At 32.5% G+C, this 23,396-nt stretch overlaps 1 protein-coding gene across 1 annotated transcript; it reads left to right on the top strand.

The window, feature by feature from the left end:
• Positions 1 to 12,223: 12,223 nt before the first annotated feature.
• LOC136210924 (alcohol dehydrogenase-like 3) lies at positions 12,224 to 21,938 on the top strand. The gene is made up of 10 exons (XM_066002391.1): positions 12,224 to 12,445; positions 12,530 to 12,666; positions 12,839 to 12,888; positions 13,645 to 13,976; positions 15,278 to 15,360; positions 17,007 to 17,082; positions 18,535 to 18,596; positions 21,200 to 21,295; positions 21,464 to 21,625; positions 21,708 to 21,938. Exons 1-10 carry the CDS (start codon positions 12,289 to 12,291, stop codon positions 21,816 to 21,818), a joined length of 1,266 nt encoding a protein of 421 aa, XP_065858463.1. The 5' UTR covers positions 12,224 to 12,288; the 3' UTR covers positions 21,819 to 21,938.
• The last annotated feature ends 1,458 nt before the right edge of the window (positions 21,939 to 23,396 follow it).

The raw sequence follows: 23,396 nt of genomic DNA, 5'->3' as shown, positions 1-23,396 counted from the left end.
CTGATGAATTACGAAGATGAATTGGTACAATGGAGGAAATCCCTTTCTCTCTCTATAGAATTAAGTCCAAAAAGAACCAATTTTTAATTCGATTTCTCTACTTTTTGCTTCAAAATCCAAGTGGGTCTTACTTTTCTGGAGACGTCAAACAAATTACTTATGTGATGGTTATGGCTTCATGAGATAGTTACGGTTTCTTACTTGTGTGTGGGTTTTTTAGTCGTTTCATGAGATAGTTGGTTTCTCCATTGAAATATATGGTTCAGATCTATTTTGAGCTCAAAGCCCAAAAATAATAATGGGTTTTGTGAATTTTGTTGGAAAGAATACAAGTCAAGTATTCTGGGATTCTAGTTTGGAAAGCAAGTTGTGGTTAATAGAGAGAGGATTTTGAGTTCTTGTTTCTGTTTTTATAAATCTGCCATTTTCGTCTTTCTATTAAGCGAATCTTATTTCTATTTTTATCTCCTTTTTGGTTTGTAGTAATATTTTCAGAAGTTGGAAGAGCAATTCAAGGTTTTAGATGATTTTAAAATGTAATTAGACATGTTGGAACTGGTTTTAGAAAGAAAAGAGAGTTAGAGAGAGATGCAAAAATAAATGAAGGTGAGAGAAAGTGAGAGTTAGAGAGAGAAAAGGGTTCTAGACTTAAATTGAGAAATTAAGAGAGTATTACCATAGAGAGGGTATTGATGGTAATGGAATATGAGGTGGGTCTCACATTTTTTAAATAATGAGTTGAAAATTGTGACATGGCAGATTTGACCGGTTTGACAGGTCATTTTTACCTGTTGTACACCATAGTGAGAGGTCACCTATAAGTTCGTATATATTAGTGAGACAAATTGAAGGTTGTACACCAAAGTGTGAAACGGGGTAAAGGTTGTACACCATTGATGAAATTTACCCCTTAAAATTCATTGTTTGACGAAAAAGCAATTAATTTTACTCTATTTTAATAAAAATCTGTTAAAAAGTTCAATGAAATAATAAGCTAATCTTTTTTTATCCACGTCAAATTCATATTTTAATCTCATATAATTCTTTCTTTACATTATTTATTTTTATTTTATATATTTTTTTGATAGGCAAAAGAAAGAAAAAACAAGAAACCTAAAAAACTAACCTGGGATTAGCCTGGGAAAGCTAACCCCAACTCGATCATCAGAAAACAAAGAAAAAAGGAAGTCCGGAGGCGACGAGAATGTAGAGACTCCTAGCATCCTCACATGGCCCTCAGCAGCAAGACGGTCAGCAACCCTGTTCTGCTCCCTGAAGACGTGCCCAAAGTTGATGGTGTCGAAGGAAGAACATATAACCTTTTGATCCCTTTTACTAAATTTTGGCTGCTCAAATATAAAGCCTTATTTTCAAAGATAATTTTAACTGCTTCTAGGTTGTCAGATTCCACGAGTAGACTTTTTAAGCCCGGACTTTTGGCGAGCCTAAGCTCAGAGAAGATTCCCCAGAGCTCAGCAGTGAAGGAAGATCCCACTCATAGGTTTTGAGCAAAGCCAGACACCCAAGCACCACCAGCGTCTCTCAAGACCCCACCAGCAGCAATCCTGCCATCCGACAGACAGGAGCCATCAGTATTTAACTTCACTGTCCCTTCACTAGGTCTGCTCCAACCCAATAAATGAACCATATTCCTCTAGCTAGAATTAGATAAACACTCCTCCTTAAAGCTCTTAATAATAGTATTAATTTTTTTAGAGAAAAAAGCAAGTAAATTAGGAAAGATAATTGCTCATTCTCCAAAAATATCAGCATTCCTCCACTGCCAAAGCTGGTGATAGACAACAGCAAAGAGAATAGCACCATGCTCCAGCTCAGGCAATAACAAACCCTTAACTCCATCTATAAACCAATCATGACCAGGATAGGCCAAGAAATTTGGTAGCAAATGGCCCGGAAGAATTTCCCTCCACACCTTTTTGCTCTTCTCACAATCTCTAAGAGTATGGCAGGTAGTTTCAGCCTGAACTCTGCATCTACTACAAGTATCAGCCTCCACTAAATGGCGTCTTTTCCTTTCCACGTTCGTAAGCAACCTGTCTTTAGCACCAAGCCACAGGAAACTCCTAATGCGATAGGGAACCTTCAGGGCCCAAATGTTCTTCCAAGCGACTGAAGGAGGAGAATCCAAGTTGATATAGAATGCCTTAAACGCAGATTTACAAGAATAGGCCCCGTTATTCGTAAGGGACTAACAGTGAATATCCCCATCTTCCTCCTCACTACTCACTTTAACTCCCCGAATCTTCAGGAGCGTTTCAAGATCTAGGTATGCCTCAAAATTCGACCAAATCCAATCTCCCTCTGAGTCCACCACATCGGAAATACTCCAATTACGAATCTCCAGAGGCGGCGGAGAAGTACACACCTCTAATAAAGGCTTCATCCCCATCCAGGTGGCGTTCCAAAAACTAATAGATCTGCCATTACCCACCGACCAACCAATCCCAGAACAAAACTCTGAGAACACTGCATTAACCCCTTTCCATAAGAAGAAACAACTAAGAGCTCTCTCTTTTGGGCCCCCAAAAACCTTATCCTTTCTGTATTTACCACACAATAACCGAACCCATAAAGCCGACGGGGATTGCCACATTCTCCAAAGAAGCTTCATTAACAGAACTTTATTATTATCTCTGGCTTGTCTAATCCCTAAACCTCCCCTATCTTTAGGTTGGCAGACTTCCTTCCAAGGAACCAGATGAACTTTATTCCCCTCTTCCGAGTTCCCCCACAAGAAATGACAATTGATTTTATCAAGGCCATTAAGAACAGGTTCCGGCAGCTTACAAGCTTGCATTAAGTGATTAGGAGCAGCACAGTTCACCGATTGGATCAAGGTAAGCCGACCCGCCCGAGAAAGGGATTTAGCTTTCCAATTAGCACACTTCTTATTAGTTTTTATCAAAGATCTCTTTAAAAGAAGCTTTCGAAACCCTATCACTATGATGAGGAACCCCCAGATAGTTACCAAAAGCCTTGGTTAGAGGGATACCGGAAATCTCACTCAAATTCTTACAGACACTTTGGTCCATATTATTAGAGCACAACATCCTAGACTTTTGGATGTTAAGCTTTTGACCAGAAGTAGAACAAAAGTTAGTAAGGATATCTATAATCACACCAATTTGCTCCTCACTTCCTTCGACAAAGATCATCACATCATCAGCAAAGAACAAATGAGTAATCGGGGGCAGAATTTATTAATGGAAACCGGGTGAAGCCTTCCAATGCTAACAGCATCTTGGATAAGATGAGTAAGCCTCTCTATAGCGATAACAAATAAGAACGGGCTCATAGGATCCCCTTGACGGATACCCCGGGAAGGAGTAAACTCCTCAGACAAATCCCCATTAATCAAAACTTGGAAGACATGAGAAGATATACAAGCCTCAATTAATTTCCTCCAATTATCCGGAATCCCAGCTCTCTCCAAACTATCCAGAAGAAAACTCCAGTTAATCCGATCATAAGCTTTTTCAAGATCCAGCTTAAGAGCCACAAAACCACGCTTACCCTTTTTGACCTTCATCGAATGAACCATCTCCTGTGCGATAACAATATTGTCCATCATCTGTCTCCTCGAGACAAAACTGCCTTGATTCTGGCTAATAATCTCAGGGAGAATACACCGAAGTCTATTAGCCACGATTTTGGTAACCACTTTATAAATCACATTACAAAGACTAATAGGTCTCATCTGTAAGAAAGAGGAAGGCTTCTCCACTTTGGGAATCAGGACCAGAAGAGTTTTATTCACAAGCCTAATATCCTCAGATCCTTCAAAAACCCCTTTAATAAAACAGTAAACTCCCTCCTTTACAGTTTCCCAATACTTATGATAAAAGCCAGCCGGGAGCCCATCAACCCCAGGAGCTTTAGTAGCACCTATGCTAAACACTACCTGGCCAATCTCTTTCTGATCAATAGGGTGGAAAGCTTCAATAACCTTATCCTCACAAACCGTCAGAAACGTAGACCTAGCCAGAGCACTATCCAAATCCACTGGGTCTTCTTTAAATAACTCTTTGTAGAAATTGAGGGCCAAAAGATGGATCTCCTCATCCTCATAAATCCAATTACCATTCGGATCTTTGATAGCATCAATCCGATTTTCTACTTTCTGATAACCGTAGAAAGATGGAAATACCTTGTATTACGATCTCCATCTTTAATCCAAGTTTTCCTTGATTTCTGAAACCAAAGTAACTCCTCTTGCTTCAGCACAGCTTCCAACTCATTCTGGAGGGATCTAAGGAGACAACTCAGACTATGATCAAACCTGATCTCCAAGATACGTTGGATGCCTTCCATCCTTCTTAGAATTTTCTGTTTCCTTCTGATAATATGGCCAAAAATGTTCTTATTCCAGCTCACCACATTACTTCTAAAACCCTCTGCAGCTAGTAAGACATTAGAATGGGGTTTCCAATTATCATGCACAAGGTTCTTAAACTCAGGGTGAGATTCCCAAGCCACCAGATACCTAAAAGGTCTCTCCCCTCTCGGACGAGGAGCTCTCACCAACCTGACAATGAGAGGACAATGATCCGAATGAAGGAAGGGGAGATTCAACACAGCCGCATCCGGAAACCTGCTCTAAGTAACAATATTGGCATAGACTTTGTCCAAACGAACAAAGGTACTATTACGTTTCCAAGTAAACTTATGGCCAGCAGCACCAAGATCAGTTAGACCACACAAATCCATATCCTTTTTATGATTAAAACACCTATTAATATAGTGATTCCCTCCCCCTCTTTGATCACTCATAACTGCAATATCATTAAAGTCTCCGGCAACAAACCAGGCCTCCACCATACTCGTACTTAACGAAAATAACGCCTCCCAAAGATGTTTACGATTGGCCAGAATAGGATCAGCATACACAATAGTGATAAAGAGGGGTTTATTACCAGGGTAAGTAACTTTACTATGAATAAATTGTTTATCTATTTTAACGATATCAAACTGAACCAAATTAGGCTTCCAAAAAAGCCAAATACCACCAGCTCGGCCACTAGCCTCTGACCTGACACACTTCCAACTTCTAAATAATTTAACCACCTCATCTGCTTTAGCTCCACTGATCTTAGTTTCCAGTAAAGCAAAACACGACGGGTTGAACTGTTTAATCAAATCCTTAACATGGATACGGGTTGCCTTGCTTGCCGATCCTCTAACATTCCATACAAACAAATCCATCAACAGAGGACAGCAAACACAGGCCCAACCAAACTAAACCATATATTTGTTTGATCATAATTAATGTTAATATGAATAATAAAATGAAAAATTACAAAATTGAGTCAAATAGGAGACCCATTCACATTTTTAATCCATTTACTCAACATACTACATATTTAGACTATGTTTGTGTCACTTTTCCAAAATACCCTCAATATGTTTGTAATTTTACGGCGCATCTATCTCTCTCCCATCTAACTTCACAGATTTCGCGATATGCGAAGATAATGTTTGGTTTAGTTGATGATTTTAATTTGCATATTGCTCAATATGCGAAGTCTGGACATGTTTTTAACAAAATTCGCGAAGTGGTATATAACAAAAAAAAGGCCAAACAACAATGGGTTCTAACATTAAAATCATAACATTATCAAAATTTACAACAAGATTATCACAATAAACTCCTAACTAATCATTTTAAAGTGAACGTGACGAATCTGGATGAGAATTTCTCCATGTACTGTAAGTCCAGACCTTTTGGGATGATAAATGGAAGTTCAGACCTTTTGGGATGAACGTTTCACATGGTACACAACAAGATTGACACAATAACTCCTAACTAATCATTTTAAAGTGAATGTGACCAATCTTGATGAGAATTTCTCCCTATACATGAAGGAAAGTTATCTCCTCTACACCTCAATACCCCGCCTTCCAGAAAGGGATGTTACGTATTCAACCACATCCAGAAAAATTTAATCGTGTTAGGCAGAAAAAAGGACGATGAGGATTCGCGAAGCATGCGAATATAAATGTGCAAGGAAGAGGAAGAATTTACTTCGCGAATCGATGATTTCGCGAAGTCTGTGAGGCCTGAAACGTGATGATCTACTTCACGAAAACGGATTCTCCGAAGTCTGCGAGTGAAAAATCATGAACTTTTCTACTCGCAGACTTCGCGTAATCTGTTTTCGCGAAGTAGATCGTCATGTTTCAGGCTCTTTCTCATCGCAGACCTTCGCGAAACCAGATTACGCGAAGTGATTTTCTGAAAAAACGCAGAGAAAACAGTAGATACTTATATTTTTCGCGCCTTTCACCATTAAAATTGTCAATAACAATATGATAAACTGAGAAAAACGATGAAAATAACGTAGAATGATCATTTCTTTGATGGTCACAAGAAGAAAAAAACCAAGAAACGAACAGGAACAGGAAGATGAAGAACCATGGTTTCGTTTTCTAGGAATAGGAAGATGAAGAATCAAGAGATGAAGATGGGAAGAAGATAAAGACATGGTGATGTAGAGAAATTGTGCAGATTTCGCAAAATATAAAGGAAGAGAGGAAGATCAAAGGTCTAGGAGAGCAACCGTTCGTGTAAGGAAGAGAAAGGGGAAGGGGAAAGATGAAAGGATGAGGGTATTTTGGGAAAGTCACACAAACATAGTCTAGATATGTAGTATGTTGAGTAAGTTGGTTAAAAATATAAATAGGTCTCCCATTTGATCCAATTTTGTAATTTTTCCATAATAAAAAAAGAGTCAATACTAATTTTATGACATATCTTTATTGATTTTAATGCTACAACAATGTAAAAATTCCAAAAGAAAAATTATATCAAGATATGACATTTAAAGACTATAATATTAATTATGTTATACTTCAGGGACCATGAATAAAATTTATCCCATTATGCAACTGTTTAAATGGAGTATATGAATAAATGTATTCAAAGTGTATTGATCAAATAGTAAATTAATCTCTCTGCTGCGTGAAACATGGCTTTATATATAAAAGAAATAATTATTTCAATGTGTTTTGTACGAACGTGAAAAACTGTGCACCAATATTGTCACACTAGCTCAACACGACGAATAAGAGGGTAATGAACCTCGCGATAGCAGGGACTGTATCCAGAAAAGCTCGGCTGTGGCATTGGCAATGGCTTTATACTCACTTTTCAGTGGATCAGCGAGCAATGGTTGGTTGTTTGAGCGTGTACCAAAAGACGAGGCTCTTTCCAATATAGATGCAGTAGGCGCCAGTGGAACGCTGATCATCAGAGCATTCACCCCAGTCACTATCAGTATAACAATGAATGGTGGTGATAGGTGAATTGGAGAACATAAGCCTGAGATTTTGAGAGCTATGAATGTAACGCAACATGCGCTTGACTCCTTTCTAGTGTTCATCGGTGGGACAATGTAGAAATTGGCACAATTTGTTCATAGAAAAGGCTATGTCTGGTATTGTTAGGGTAAGATATTGAAGGACTCCAACGATGCTTCGATATTCATTCCCTAAAGAAAGTTTAGTGTCTAGTTCTCAAGAGAGATTAGGAGTTGTTGCCATTAGAGTAGAGCATGGTTTACATTCAGTCATCTTGATCCGTTCAAGAATATCACCGACATACTTGACATGAGAGAGATGAATGTAGTTAGATGTGTGATGTATTTCAAGACCAAGGAAATAAGAGGCTCGACCCAAATTTCGAATAAAAAATTCTTGTTCAATGGCCAGAATTGTAAACCGAATGAGTTCAGGATGGGTTCCAATGATTAAAATATCATCAACATAACAAATAGTGAAGGTTTTAGTTGTACCGTTGGACAGAGAAGTAGCTCACTCACACGACCGTTTACCCTCATTTTGTTAAATATGGTGACAAAGATAACGATGAGACGAATTTTTGTGTAAACAAGAACTTGCTCAATAATTGATGTCTTCTTGCAGTAACAATGGATCTAAGTTCATTAGTTTGCAGGATAGAGATATACATACAAGTGGATAAGTATGTATACAAGATTATTTATAATCTGAGATTTCAATCAGAGTTGTTTGAATGAAATCTTCTATCTACGATAGCCGAAGATAGTCCTATAATGAGAGAGACTAAGGTTAGATGATATGGCATATCGAAACTGAAACCTTTGTATGGTGTTGTTTTGAGTACGGGCATGCGCCTCATTCAGATGGAAGGATTTGAACACCATAACACATGTTTTTCATACCATGTATGCATTGTGACCAGAAGATGGAAAAATGATAATCTCACTTTTTTTTTATAGTGTGAGACTCTCTTCGTGAAAATCATATTTTTCTCGAAATGTTATCATTCATACCCTTAACTAGTTCAAGAAGTGTAATTCATTTTTACTACTTTTTAATGATGCTCTCAAGAGCTAGGTGCTAATTCAGCTCGAAAAGGGACCAACTAGGCAAGTAAAATGAATTATGGAAAGAATGTAGTAAGAGGGAAAAACTTCATCGAGTTCACATATTGTAGTTGTATGTTACGCGAATCTGGATAGTTGTGCATGTGTGCACGCTTCTGAAAATTGATAAATTGTTGAGATGATAATGGTTATAGTGGATGTGATATGAAGTCTAGGATAAAGCATACTATTTCTTAATTACACGTAATTCGAGAGGTTGTATATCTCTAATGATTATACAACGTTTGAGTTCTTGATTGTATATCAGTCGCACAAACTATTTGCGAGTATGAACGAGACAGAGAGTAATGGACTATGTTTCCATTACGTGCGAGTGGGAGATGTAGGAATAAATAGAGTAAACGGGCGGGCCCATTTCCTGTAGTGGAGTAATCTCCTAGATCGGTGATATGGAACCAAGGTTAATTTCTTATACTGCTATTCAACGGATCTGCACTACATGAGGTAAGCCTAAATATGTTGCTTGTTTTTTATTGTTCCGGGTTCATTACCCATCCCTTTGAGGTTAGAGATAATAAGTATTGACTATATTAGAGCCTTCAATAATTTTTGGAGCTTTCGATCTAGACATTAACTGGAAGAAAATAGACAAGCTTAGGCGTAACGGAAATATAAAATTTTATCTATTTCCCTTTTCCCAAGATCCGTTAATCATTATTTCATATAAAGAGAGACTAAACAAGTGTATCTTTTCTGAAGATCTATCTACCGTTGCAAATTGCCCACAACTTTTCAACCGTATTTCACAAACAATGAAATCAATAGAAAAGAAAATGGTTAGTAATCAACCAATGAATAACAATCTAAATTGATTGCCTTTAAAGGAATCGACACGAGATCAAAGAGAGAGTAAACGAAAGAGTAATTAAGACGAGATGATGTCGGACGAAATCCCTAGCTTCTTAAGCTTAGCTTGGCCGAAATACATAGGGATGGAGGCTATTTATAGTCTCCTCAAATCCTAACCCTAGTTGTATTTGATTCAATCAATTAATTAGAATCCTTTTCCAAATAGGATTACTAATTAGATAAATAAATAAATATGTATCATTATCTTTATTTATATCCTAATCCTAATCTTAATTAGATATTTATTTATGTTAGGATTTTAATTAATTAAAAATATAATCATATTAATCTTCTAATTAATATTATCGCATAATCATATAATTTAATTATAACTATAATCTAATTATAATTATCACTGATAAAAAAAATTATAATTATCAATTAAATTATTTCATCCCAAATATATATACAAAATTCGGCTCATACACTTCATGTCCCTTAATTACAATTCCGTCCTCTAATTCCAAGTCTCATGTGCGACCCAATAGGTTCTTACCGCTGCTAGCCGTATATATTTATTGGAATTAATTCAACCTGATTAATTTCAACTAAATATATAACTGAACGATTTCGAGGACTGTTACGTAGACATTCCCCCAGAGTGATAATAAACCAAGTTGATAATGGCGTTTACCTTTCCATATTAGGTCCAGTATAATTCGATCCTTCATCAGCTATATCTTTAGATGAATCTGTAACTATGAAATATGTCAAGTTACATATAATGAGACGTTTGTTTTATTTGTTCATGTAGAATTAACTCTGAATAGATAGGTTAAGTGAAATCTTCATTTCTACTCTTAACTCTATCACCTTGCAAGGATTTCCAGTTAATTCTCCACAAGAGGCCATGGATATATTTCTTATCTATCAGGAGTGACGAATGCTCAATCTAACATTAAATATCCTGCAATTACTTTATGTAATACCCAACGCCTGCCTCACACACCCTATAGTCCCCTCTGTAGTGGATCATGTTTAAACAGAGTCAAAGCACCACACTCTATAATTCAGAATCACTTATTAATGTTTATTTGAGTCTGAGGATTACTTATACATACTAATACCATTTGAGATGAAACAGGTGACATTCGGATAAATCCATCCATCGTGCTATCTCAAGTTTGGTCCCCAATCCTAATGAACTCAGGGGCGTTTGTTTTGAGGGTTTCAGGAAAAGGTAAGGAAAAGAGAAGCATTCATTCCGTTTGTTGGTGTTTGTTTTATCAATTCAATCATTTCTTTTACTCGTTTTCAGTTTTGGGTTTACCCCTAACTCCTCTAATCTCATTCCCTCCAACCCCCTAAGGTTTTTCATTCTCTTTCTCATCTCTTACTAACTTGAAAATTTACCCTCCTTGTAAAATTCTACTTTAGTCTCTATTTTAATTTTAATTTTTATTTTAGTTGATATATTTATCTACTTTTACTTCTTTTATCCTTGGGTTAATTTCACTTTTGATCCTTTACTTATATATTTTTAATTTTTTTCCTTAAAAAATATTTTTAACTAAATTTTACTTTTTTTTATTTTTATTTTGATCACTATACTTATTTATTTATATTTTTTATCCCTATACTAATTTCACTTTTGATCCTTATACTTATTTATTTTTACTTTTTTGCCCTAAAAATAATTTTGACCAAATTTTTTTTTCTTTTTCATATTAATCAGTTTTAGTATTTATTTTTAATTATTTTTAAATTATTATTTTCTCTTAAAAATAGAATGTTTATGCATTTTTTACGATTAATTTTATTTCAGTTACATCATCTTTTGATTTTAATGGTTAAAGTAATTGATTTTAATTATTATATTTACATGTGATTAATTTATTATACAGACACATGAATGTATGGAAATTGTTGTTAAAAACACAATTTTAGTTTATTAGCTCATTTGAACCAAATAGCCACAAAGGGAATCAGATGAATATCATTCCCTTTGTGGAACTGAAACAAACAGACAAGGGGATTTAGGGTCATTCCATTTCTTTCTCCTTGTTTCCCTTTCTTGATTCCATTATGTTATCCATGTGCGAACCAATGGCCCCCTCATTCACCAAATCCATGTAACTGTCTAGATATCTTCATATCTAAAGTTTGTGAGATCAGCTATCTTTTTACAACAGAAAATATTATTACGTGCAAGTCTTAACAGCACTATGTTAATCCCATAAACATATTACTTAACTTGGGGTTGTTTTAAGTTTATTGGTTTATTATAAAGTTCAATCTCACTTTATGCTTGTATGAACACTTTATGATCACTTAAATAAACTTGGGATTTCTTTTATTTAACTTAATTAGTTCTGATAAAAGATTAATGCATTTATATAGTTAAACTTGTTATATCTTATAAAACAAACGACAATGAACAATTCATTCACAAATAGTTTATATCCTACAACAATTGTCTATATGACACTAAACCCCAACTTTAACTCTCCCTCTCTCTCCTAACTAAACAACACTTAAATGACCTCAAAACTAAAAAGTTGAAAAATTTAAGTCGATAGAATATCATCAATTCTTAAAATTTTCCATTTTGATATCATCAACGGTCAAATTAGCATTGAAAACTTAAAATTCCTTGGTTTTGCAAACGGGTGAGGACCCCAGTCCACTTTTTGCACACACAAACAAAAAAACACTGACACATCTGCAAATCAGCGAAAACACGTGTTATTTTTGGAATTATCCTAAATTATATCATTTAAATTAGGTTAATACTTATATGGCTTGCGTTTATCTGTTTTATCACATATAGCTATATATATCAAATAAATAGTAAAATATACTCTAAATGTACCCTTATTTGAATAGAAAGGTTATTTGATGATTGAGGTCCACATCAACACTACCTAACAAACAAATACTCACATAAACGTTGCGTCCTAACTTTTACCTTATCCCCTATAAAACACATCCAAATGTCTGTCCCTCTTTCTGTACAAACTCTTATCAGAAGTCACATGCTCAATCTCTCTAAATAATGGCTTTGTTTCTACTCAAATCTAGAAATTTATTTACCAAATCCTTTTCCATTTTAAACTCATCAAAATCTGCAATTCAATATGCCAAAAGAGAAATGCATGACCAAAGTTTGTTCAATCCAAGAGAAACAGCAGGAAAGATCATCACTTGTAATGGTAAGATTCAGACAGAAAAATCAAAAACTTTTACAAAAACTTATGTAATGATGAAAAGTTACTTTTGTTTTTCTTCAAATAAAGCTGCTGTTGTTGAGGCTCCAAAACAACCGTTAGTCTTGGAAAAGATTCTAGTTGATCCTCCGCAGAAAATGGAAGTCAGAATCAAGATTCTTTACACCTCTATCTGTCATACTGATGTCAGTGCTTGGCAAGGGGAGGTAAATGCAAACTCGTCTTCAGTAGCGTTTCTGAGTTTTACGTCTGTTTTCGTTTTTCTAACTCACTTTTTTAGTTTTGTTTGTCTAAAAATAACATTTTCTGGTATCCATTTTCTTTTTTGTTTTCCCTTTCGGTTTCAGTTTTCTTGACTTTTCTTGTTTTTCTTTAAAGAATGAAGCTCAGCGAGCATTCCCAAGAATTCTGGGGCATGAAGCTGTGGGGTAAGATGTTCATAACTAAATTAGTTCACATAAGATCAATGGAGGAGAGTGCAGGGACGGATTCAGAATTCACTGATAGACAGAGGTGTTTGGAGTGATATTGGTATATTTTTGGCGTTTTTAAAGGAAAAAATTAAAAACACTCCATACACAATTCTATGCAGTTTTTCTATCATTTTTCATCAACTAGTGAATGCTTAAAACTCCAATATGCACTTCTGTGGTTCTACATGGACGGATCTCAGAAGAGCTAGGGAGGCTTGAACATCTATTGGTTGCTGGAAAATGCTGAAAATTCTATAACTGTGTATGAAGCTTTATTTTTTTATATAAAAAACACTGAAAAATTTTAAATTAACATCTATAAATCACTAGAAACCACCATAAACATCCTTATCACTGAATCCTGAATCCATCACTAGATTTGTCCTGGGAGAAAAGGGAGTGCGCACGATCTCTTGCACCTACCGCTAATAGAATACATTTTTTAGATGCTTTTGCCGGAAAAAAATCTATAACTCTGTACGGTCCTACGGAGTTATTGCCATTTTTCAACGACCGGTGGGTACTGCACCCTCTGAATCTGTCTCTCTCTTGCACCTCTGGCCACTGGAACTCCTCTAAAAAGAGTAATTCCAATGGGCACTCGGGGATGCTGCAATTGCACCTCCGGATCCTCTTTCTTAGCTACGCCGCGACTACTTAAGATAAACTAATTAATCTAATTTATCCATATACTAATATTTGGATTTGCAGAATTGTGGAGAGTGTGGGAGAAGGAGTTGGGGTTGTGAAAGAAGGAGATCATGTGATTCCAATTTTTAATGGAGAATGTGGAGATTGTATATATTGCAAAAGTGAGGTTACTAATTTGTGTGGAAAGTTCAGAGTAAATCCATTCAAAAGTGTGATGGAAAATGATGGAAAGTGCAGATTTAGGAGGAAAGATGGAGGACAACCCATTTTTCATTTCTTGAATACATCTACTTTCACTGAATATTCAGTTCTTGACTCTGCTTGTGTTGTTAAGATTCCTTCTGATTCTCCCCTCAAACAGATGAGCTTGCTTAGCTGTGGCGTCTCTACAGGTAAATAACAGTACATTGAATGGAACTCATAAAACGAGACTTTTATCTAAACTTGAAAATAAAGACAGGAGGCACTAACATGGCGTAATGCATCTCCGGCCGTCGAAAAGGACGGTTGCATTTAACTACCCCCGCATTCTATTATGAATCAAGTGTTTGTGGTGGTCTCTTATAATTTATAAATGTTAAATTGATAATCTTATAGTGTTTTTATATAAAAAAAAATTAAAACCTCGTATACATAAAAAAAATTTAGGATTTTTCGGTGACCAGTAGATGCTCAAACCTACATGTCTATCTGAATTCATCTCTACCTCCATCTTCAAAAAAAAAAAAAAAAACAAAACAAAACTCAACTTGTATGAATTAGTTTTATTTTTGTATTCTAAGCAATTAAAGACTAACTTTGTCACTATTTGTATTCAAAATTGCCCCACATTAAAAAAAAAAAAATAAGAATAAAAATTTACTGTTTCTTATAGTAGAGAAATATTTGCACTGTTAGGGGACAAAAATAAATTGTCCCATTTGATAAATAAAAAATTCACTTAATTTAAGAAATCCATCTCTTATTTCTTTTAAATTGGTTTGATAACGTAACTTTTTAACTACTTAAGTTATCCAATGAGTTTAAAAAATCATTTATTTTAATAAGCTAAAATATTTAATTTAAATTTTTAAGTTCAATATTATTAATTAATATTTTTGTATTCAAGATTTTTTTTATTTGTATTTATCAAATACTTATATCATTTAATACTTTCAACACTTATTTTTTTTAGCACTTAATTTTTAATTTTATCAAATAAAAGTTATTATTTTTTATATCAAAGGTATTTATTTTTTTAATATTGGAGATATATATATCATTGGGCATTTGGTCTAGTGGTATGCTTCTCGCTTTGGGTGTGAGAGGTTCCGAGTTCACTTCTCAGAATGCCCCTTTGATTCAAAAAAAAAATATTGGAGATATATATGCCCTCTTAGGGGACAAATTTCCTTTTTTTTTTCTCTACAATCTCTAATCATTCAGTATTAACATTAATTAGTCTATCATTAACAATTTCCCGGTTGAACACATTCGTGACAAAATTATTAGTGTCAATTATTTTTATGCTCTACTATTTCAAAGTAATTCAAGTCACACAATTAAGTAAAATAAGATATTTGTTGAGCATTCAATAATTATGAATGAAAAGATAAGTTCACACAATTTAAGCAGGTTTTAGCTAACAAATTACTAAGGAATTATTCAAAACAAATGTGATTTTGATGCAACAAATAATGTGAAAATGATGAAGGAGTTGGAGCTGCTTGGAATGTTGCTAATGTGCAGCCTGGTTCAACTGTTGCTGTTTTCGGTTTGGGCGCTTTAGGCCTTGCGGTTTGTTTTTTTCTTCCTCTATCCAACTTTTTTACTATTGTTTTCAGAAAGTACAGATTTATTCTTAACGTATGGATAGTGTAATTTTACTCTTTACATTGTCAAACAAGATTAGTTTTCTTCTACTAATAGAAAACTTGAACGGATTGATATGATAGTCATTCGACTATCATATTGGATCTTCCAACAAATTTATTGATAAAATGAATTAGTTTTCTATATTTTAGTAGATCGTTTATAACTATTTTTATAACAGAATACATATTTTAGGTTTTTTTTCATGATTAATTTGTATATGAAAAATTTTGATATTGACCTTTTGGTAGAATATTTATAACTATTTTAATAACATAATAAATATGTTAGATATAATTGATATTTAAAAGATATAATATGATAATTAAATAATGAATTAAATAACAATAAATTGTGTTATTCTAATTTCATGTTAAGTATGACTAAAGGTAAAATTACATTATTTTGTAACTAGGAGTAAATATATATTTCTCAAATAAATAATAGGTGCAAATTTAAACTTTATATCATTCTGTTTTTTTTTTTTTTTTTGTATTTTGTTTTTGTATTATTATTTTTGTCATTTTCGTCTATATATATTATTTGTCTCCAATGAGTTGAGCTCAATTAAATTTTCAGTATGATTGAAATATAATTGGGGGCAATACTGGAACCTATATGAGATTGAGTGTCAAATCAAATAATCATATCACAATATTACGATATAAATATAATAGAAATAAAAATCTTATTAAATAAATTACTTTTTATAAATTATATTATCGTGTCAAAAAATTAGTTTTTATAAATCATATTATCGTATTAAAAACAAAAGTAACCGCCCTATTATAGATAGCATCATTTTTGTTATTGAATGATACATGGTGGAAAAAAAGGATATTCGAGATTTATTGCATCCTCGGCCTTCATCACCGAATAATGCAAAAGAAAAGTGTTCATTTCAAGTTAATTCTGTTTTGAAGATAAAATAAAGGAGAATACATAAATTTAATAAATAGATACATTCATTTAAATTCATATCTTCAAACGGGGGATTTTATTAGGAGAATCGATTCATTATAAGAACAACATTCAATTGTTGACAGGAGTCTTAAATAATAATCGGTCCTTATTTTTTGAATTTTCCATCCTAATCCTCTCCGCATACACTAATTCTTCAAAGGTTGAACGAAATATAATCTCTTCTCTTTATAAACCACCGTCTTTTCGTCGGTTTGGGATGACAAACAAGACGTTGAAAGTCTGAGAAAGAATGTGAATTGAAATAAGGGTATTCTTATACAAAGTGGATAAAAGTGTCTAATTTGATGAGATGGAAGCAAAATGGGTCAAATATGTTAACGTGCCCATTCAGATAAGCTAGATTAGTAATTAGCCCTTAAAAACCCTTTCATTTGTATATTATTTATGACAACTAGTTATATAAAATAAATTATGATTAAACTGCCATAAAAAAAAAGATTTAGACCGTAAAAGTCGAGATAAATCTCATATTACTATGCTTGATTAATTATTATAAACTCTGCATTTTAGTGAATTTGTTACAAAGAAAAGCTGTCAGTGAGCATAGCATAGGATAGGATAATGTAATTAAAAGTTGAAAAGCACAGGCTGGTGAAGGAGCACGTGTTAGAGGAGCATCCAAGATAATTGGAGTAGACACCAATCCAAACAAATTTCCCAAAGGTATGCATACTTACTAGACATGTTCATCCTACTACTAGCTCAAGCTTGCATCTATAGTGCAACATCTTTTTAACCATAAGTACTGAATTTTACCCATTTTCATGGTATGGTAATTCAACTTTAAAATGTAATATAACATTTTAAAAGTTATTATATTTTACACTCCATTAAACTTCAATTAACACCTTAAAATTACGGTTGACGGTATGAAAATAAAAACATTCTAAAAACTAATGATATTTTAAACAACTTAATTCTTGAAAGTTTTCATTTTGAAGTTATTTGGATATTGATTAGAGGAGAGATAAGTATGTTTTTAGAGAGAGAAAGCTCACAAAATTATGATTTTGGAAAATAAAATGTGGTTTCGTGGTAACTGTCGTTCTGAACGGCTTTAATTATTGAATATTTTCATTTTAAGGTCTTTAAAGGTTATTTTGAGAGATTAGTTAAAGTTTAGTTGGTCACAGGTGTAACCAAAAAGTGTAAAGTTCAGTGGTTTCTATGTTAAATTTTGAAATTCATTGTCATACCATGAAAATTGATAAAGTTCAGTGGTCATGAATGTAATTTATCCAAAATATATATATTAGACTCGATTTGAGGGACAGTTCTGGCATTTTATAGTTCTCAGGCGAAATAAGAGATAAGAGACCTTTGATAATAAAAACAATTACACTTAAGAGTTTAAAATAGAAATTCGAAGCATTTAGGTAAAATATCATATTATGTAGTTCCATTTTAAACATGAATATATATTATAAATACATTTATAATAAAAATAATAATAATATACAAATATAGTAAAAAATTGTTGGATCCCTTTTAACCATGATCCTACATGGTCGCATTCCTAATCTATGTCCAGTCTCAGTCTTGCTCGGTTCTATTCAGATAGGTCTAATTTTGTCTATTTTTATATTAAGCTTAAAATTGTAAATATAGGTAAGCAGGATCCGTCTGTCCAACCGATTAAAGTTGTCTATTTTGGTTACTTTGCCTTCCAAACTTAAGGAACAACCCATTAGTCATTCCAACTTTTTAAAAGGAACATAATACTCTCCTTATTTTTCATCAATCGAAAAAGATTTTGATCGCTCAGCTTTAAGTTGACTTTTGGCCTTCCCCTTCAAAAAAAATTTACCCCTTAAGACATTTTGTATTAGTCTCTCTAAACACATACGCACTTTAAAATACCATCCCGAAAAGTCAAATTACAAGTTTTTATAAAAGGAAAAGTCACATTGTATAAGAAGAGTCAATCAAAAGGCGAGTGGTCCCCAATGGGTCAATATTTTCTCCGATTGAAGAAAAATAAAAGACGTGTTAGATCAGGTTTAGAGAGTTAGAGTGGCTAATGGATTGTCTCTTAAATTGGGATACGTATTTGGTTTTTATATTTAATCTTAATTATATGGGAAATTAACATAATGTTTTTCTTTTCTGGTGAAGGCAGAGCAATTGGAATGACAGAATTTGTAAATCCAAAGGATGGGTTAAAGCCGGTTCATGAGGTAATTAGATTCCTTAATTTAACTATCAAATTACATATTTTTGCATCCGTATTTTTGAAGGAAAAAAATACTACTCAAATGTGTCGATGAGTCTCAAATCGAAAAATTGGACAAATTATATAAAAGAAAATACCACCAATGCGTATTACTCCTTAAAAATATATTGATAAAATAATTCATTAGAATTATTTAGGGTATAATAAAAAAAATATCGCGTTTCCTATAATTAAGGGAGTATGTGTATGTACTCAATAAGTATTCTAAAACTTTTAGATGTCGTTTGATTCGCGGAATGGAATAAATTGACTATTCTAAAGGAAAATAATAGTAAAGAATGGAATAGAAATTCATTAGAAATAATTATTCATTTGTTTGGTTGGTGGAATAAAATAGAATGAAATATATAATATTTTTATTCTAAAAACAACATTTGAAAATGTAATTTCTTTTTTTCTTTTAAAATTTTAATTATAATTATAAATTGTTTTTTTTAATTTGGTTTTTAGGGATTACAGATTTTTATAATTATAATTGTTTAAATATTTAATATATATTATTTTTAAAAATATATAAAAAGAACAGAAAAATGGGAAACATAAAAGACTGAAAAAACATGGAAAAAAACATTAAAATGAAAAAATAATAAAAACATTAAAAACGGAAAAATTGTAAAAACACAAAAAAGAGAGGTAGAAAACAGTAAAAACATAAAATGTAAAAACGAAAAAAAAAACATTAAAAACACAAAAACCAAAGAAAAAACGAAATAAAAGTAGAAAGGGTGAAAACAAGAAAAACATATAAACGAGTTAACACAAAAAAAACATGCAACACATGAAAAATCACAAAAAAAAAAAGTGCAACAATAAAAAAAATGTAAAGACATGGAAAGCTGTGAAAACGCAAAAATAGAAAAAAAAATGTAGCAAAACCCCATGAAAACAAAAAAAATGCAAAAAAAACACAAAAAATATGAAAACATGTGGAAAACACGAAAATATAAAAAACGTTAAAAACACGAAAACCTGAATAAAAATATGAAAAAATGCAAAAAAAACATGAAATTCTTTTAAAAACACAAAAACGCGAAAAATACAAAAAGTGGAAAAATACGAAAATCGCGAAAAGTAAAAAAAATATTAAAAACATGAAAAAAAGTGGAAAAACACGAAAAATTTGAAAATAAAAAGCGAAAAGCATGAAAAAATCGAAAAACACTAAAATGTGAAAAATGAGTTTATAATGTTTTTTTCATATTTTCATTTTTTTTGGCATTTTTTTTACTTTTTTCGTGTTTTCTTGTTTTTCGTATTGTTCACGTTTTTGTGTTATTCACGTTATTATATTTTTTTTACATTTTTTCGTGTTTTCAAGTTTTAGTTTTTTGGTTTTTCCGTTTTTTCACGTTTTTGTATTTTTCGCATTTTGTTACTGTTTCGTGTTATTCATGTTTTTCATATTTTTTCACATTTTCGTGTTTTTTTAAGTTTTCGTGTTTTGTTTGCATTTTTCACGTTTTCATGTTTATCGCGTTTTTCACGTATTGTCACGTTTTTATGTTTTAGCATTTTTCGCTTTTTTATGCTTTTCATATTTTGTCACGTTTTCGTGTTTTTCATATTTTTCACGTTGTCACTTTTTTGTGTTATTCCTGTTTTGTGTTTTACGTGTGTTTACTTTTTCTTTTTTTTTGCATTTTCGTGTTTTTCGCGTTTGTTCACGTTTTCATGTTTTTCGTGTTTTTTTCATATTCTCGTGTTTTGTAACATTTTCACATTTTTCGTATTTTTACATTTTTTAACGTTTTTCCCATTTTTCACCTTTTTTATGATATAAATTATGGATTCATCAAAATTTATAGGATTTGAGAAATTGGCTAGAGAGAACATTGAGGATTGAATGAAGTATAATTTTATAAATTACAAAAATATAATATTAGGAATAGTTATTCCTTAGCTAAATTGAAAAATAGTTATTCCATGAAAATAAGAAATAGGAATTCCATAGAATAACTATTTCATTAAAAAATTAAACTAAATATGGAAATTACTATTTTCTAGAAATAACTATTCTATTCTCTTCCTATTCTGCAAACCATATATTCTATTCTCTTTCTATTCTGCAAACCAAACGAGCCCGTAGTGAATTTACCTAAATTTCTTAATAAGTTTGTGTATTTCGATTTGGCCTTAATTAATTTACAATCAGTGTAACATTTAAATAATTTATATAGTTACAAACTAGTTGTTAGGTATATTTTTTATTCTTCGTTAATGGACTCAACATAAATTAAGAGGATTACAACCGATGTGGATGATAACGCAAAAATTAACGAAGAGTTAAGGGTAAATTATTAGAAACATTCTGTCAGAATTAATAGATATATCTCACAATTTTATCGATCAAATACACAATATCTAAAAATTACAAATATCTGACTATTATTTTTAAGTAAATCCAATTAATCAGTTTGATTAATAATTGGATTAACTAACGTTAAATCAAAATACACGAATTTGTTAAAAAGAAATTAATCAAATAAATTAACCAAAATATGGTTTTTAATTTAATTTAACTAATCTATGAAATTAATGAATTTACAGAGAATTAGAGAGATCTCTAATGGAGGCGTAGATTACAGCATTGAATGCATAGGGAAGCCGGATGTTCTACGAGAAGCCTTCTTGTCAACACATGATGTAAATTCAAATATCACTTTTACTTCTTATTGTATAAATTTACCTCTAACGTATCTATAGATATACTTATTTATGTCTAATAGGTACAATCGGACTTTCTTATCTCTTTTCTAATAATAGAAGTGACGATTACTAAAATCTAAATATGTGCGAACTTTTGAATGAAAGGGTTGGGGAAAGACGGTGTTAGTAGGAATATATTCGAGTCCGAATTTGATACCTCTGCATCCAATGGAATTGTTTGATGGTCGGAGCATCACCGGAACGATATTCGGAAACGTCAAAGGGAAGACCGATTTGCCTAATCTTGCCCGAGATTGCATGAACGGGGTGAGTTATTCAACTTCATCTCAAACTATATAGTATATATGTTTGTTTTTCATTCTTTTAATTTGTTATTTATGTTTCACAGGTTGTGAATCTTGAGCCCTTCATAACGCATGAACTTCCATTTGAGAAGATAAATGAAGCTTTTGCTCTACTCGCCAATGGCGACGCTTTGAGATGCCTTCTTCACTTTTGATTCTTTTCCTTTCCCTGATTTTTTCGGTTTTTTGGTAATCGATCAATTTGATGTACGAAACATCAATCAATTATAATCACATTCGTAAAGTTCATAGGTAAGAAAACAGTTAATTACCAATTAAGTTTGGTTTGAGTGGTTAAAAGTCTCAAGTCGCTTAAGCTAGATCACAAACCGAAAAACCAAACAAATTATAAAAAACAAAAAAAAATAGTTAATTGAGAATATCAAACTTTGTTATAACTCATTATTCATTTTATCTGTATTAAGTTATATTCATATATAACCTTGAAGAAAAATTCTTAAATGAAACATAGATTATAAAATAAAATAAACCCATAACTCTAAACTATATCCTTTTTTTTTTTAAGTTATGACACTTAAACTTCATTGTTTGACATAAAAATCATTAAGCTTCACATTATTATGCTATTAAAATCCAAATCAATAAAAAAAATCCATTAAACAATTTAATGAAATAATAACCTAATCTTTTTTATCCACATCCCATAAATTATATTCAAATTCATTAGCAACTCGGTATTTGGTTCGATAAAAGCTCGATCATATTCGGCTTGATTTATAAACAAATCGAGCTTAAGTACGACGAAACTCGGCTTGAAAGCTCGCAAGCAGCCTCAAATATAGGTTCTTGAAAGCTTTATGAGCAAGTTCGATTTTAATGATCATGAACATGCTCCTAACCAAGCTTGGTTTGGTTATTTTTTCAATAATAATATTTCTATAAATGGAAAAATCTAAAACAATTTAGTTCTGTGTAAACCTTAATTTTGTAGATTTTAAAACAATTTAGTTTTGTGTTAAGAAATTTCAAATCAATATAATTAATGAACATAATTAATGAGTTGTTCGGGAGAAAATTCATGAACTGAATCAATAAGCTGCTCGCAAACAAAGGCCGTGAACAGCTCGTGAGTAGCTCACAAACAAAATGTTGAGTTCGACCTTGTCAATTTTCTAACGATCCAAACATGAGCAGGTAAAAGCACGGCTCAGTCCAGCTCGATTACAGCCCTAACTCCCATATAATGTATTAGATAATAGAGAAATGGCGTAATACGTTATTGGTCTGTTGTACTTGTTTAAAAAGCTTGATTAGCCCTCTGAACTTTTAAAGTATCCCGATGGCCCATCAACTTGTTTAAAATATCACAATAGCCCCCCTCAACTTGCTTATAATTCAATCAATTGATCACTCAGTGACAAAAAAAATGCACATGGCAGGTGTGTTTCACACGCTTTGGAAAAGTAAAACGGTCTTATCGTCTGCGTGCATAGGAGCAGTTGAAACAAAGAAGAGTCTGGACTGGTCAGGATTTTACCACTGTAGGGTCGAATCCTATTATTATTAATTAAGGTCAGGGCATGAGATTATAATATCAGAGAGGAAATGTTTTAGAGTTGAGCAAGTAAGAAGTTCATTTTTAATATGTTCTAATCTAATATATGAATTATAAAATAGCATTTCAAGATGTTTGCAACACACTTCACGCATGCAGCTTACTTTCTTGCAATCGATTGTTTAATTGATTCATTTTAAGCAAGTTGTAGGGGGAC

Source organism: Euphorbia lathyris, chromosome 1, assembly GCF_963576675.1.
Source record: "Euphorbia lathyris chromosome 1, ddEupLath1.1, whole genome shotgun sequence".
NCBI lineage: Eukaryota > Viridiplantae > Streptophyta > Magnoliopsida > Malpighiales > Euphorbiaceae > Euphorbia > Euphorbia lathyris.
The sequence above is the reverse complement of the archived record's forward strand: the minus strand, read 5'-3'. Positions and strand labels throughout refer to the sequence as shown.

Excerpts from the sequence above, each read along its gene's own strand:
- LOC136210924 (XM_066002391.1), top strand. The coding sequence starts at position 12,289 with ATGGCTTTGTTTCTACTCAAATCTAGAAATTTATTTACCAAATCCTTT. Across the intron at positions 12,889-13,644 it reads CTGGGGCATGAAGCTGTGGG|AATTGTGGAGAGTGTGGGAG; the intron begins GTAAGATGTTCA and ends TTGGATTTGCAG. Across the intron at positions 18,597-21,199 it reads GGTTAAAGCCGGTTCATGAG|AGAATTAGAGAGATCTCTAA; the intron begins GTAATTAGATTC and ends ATGAATTTACAG.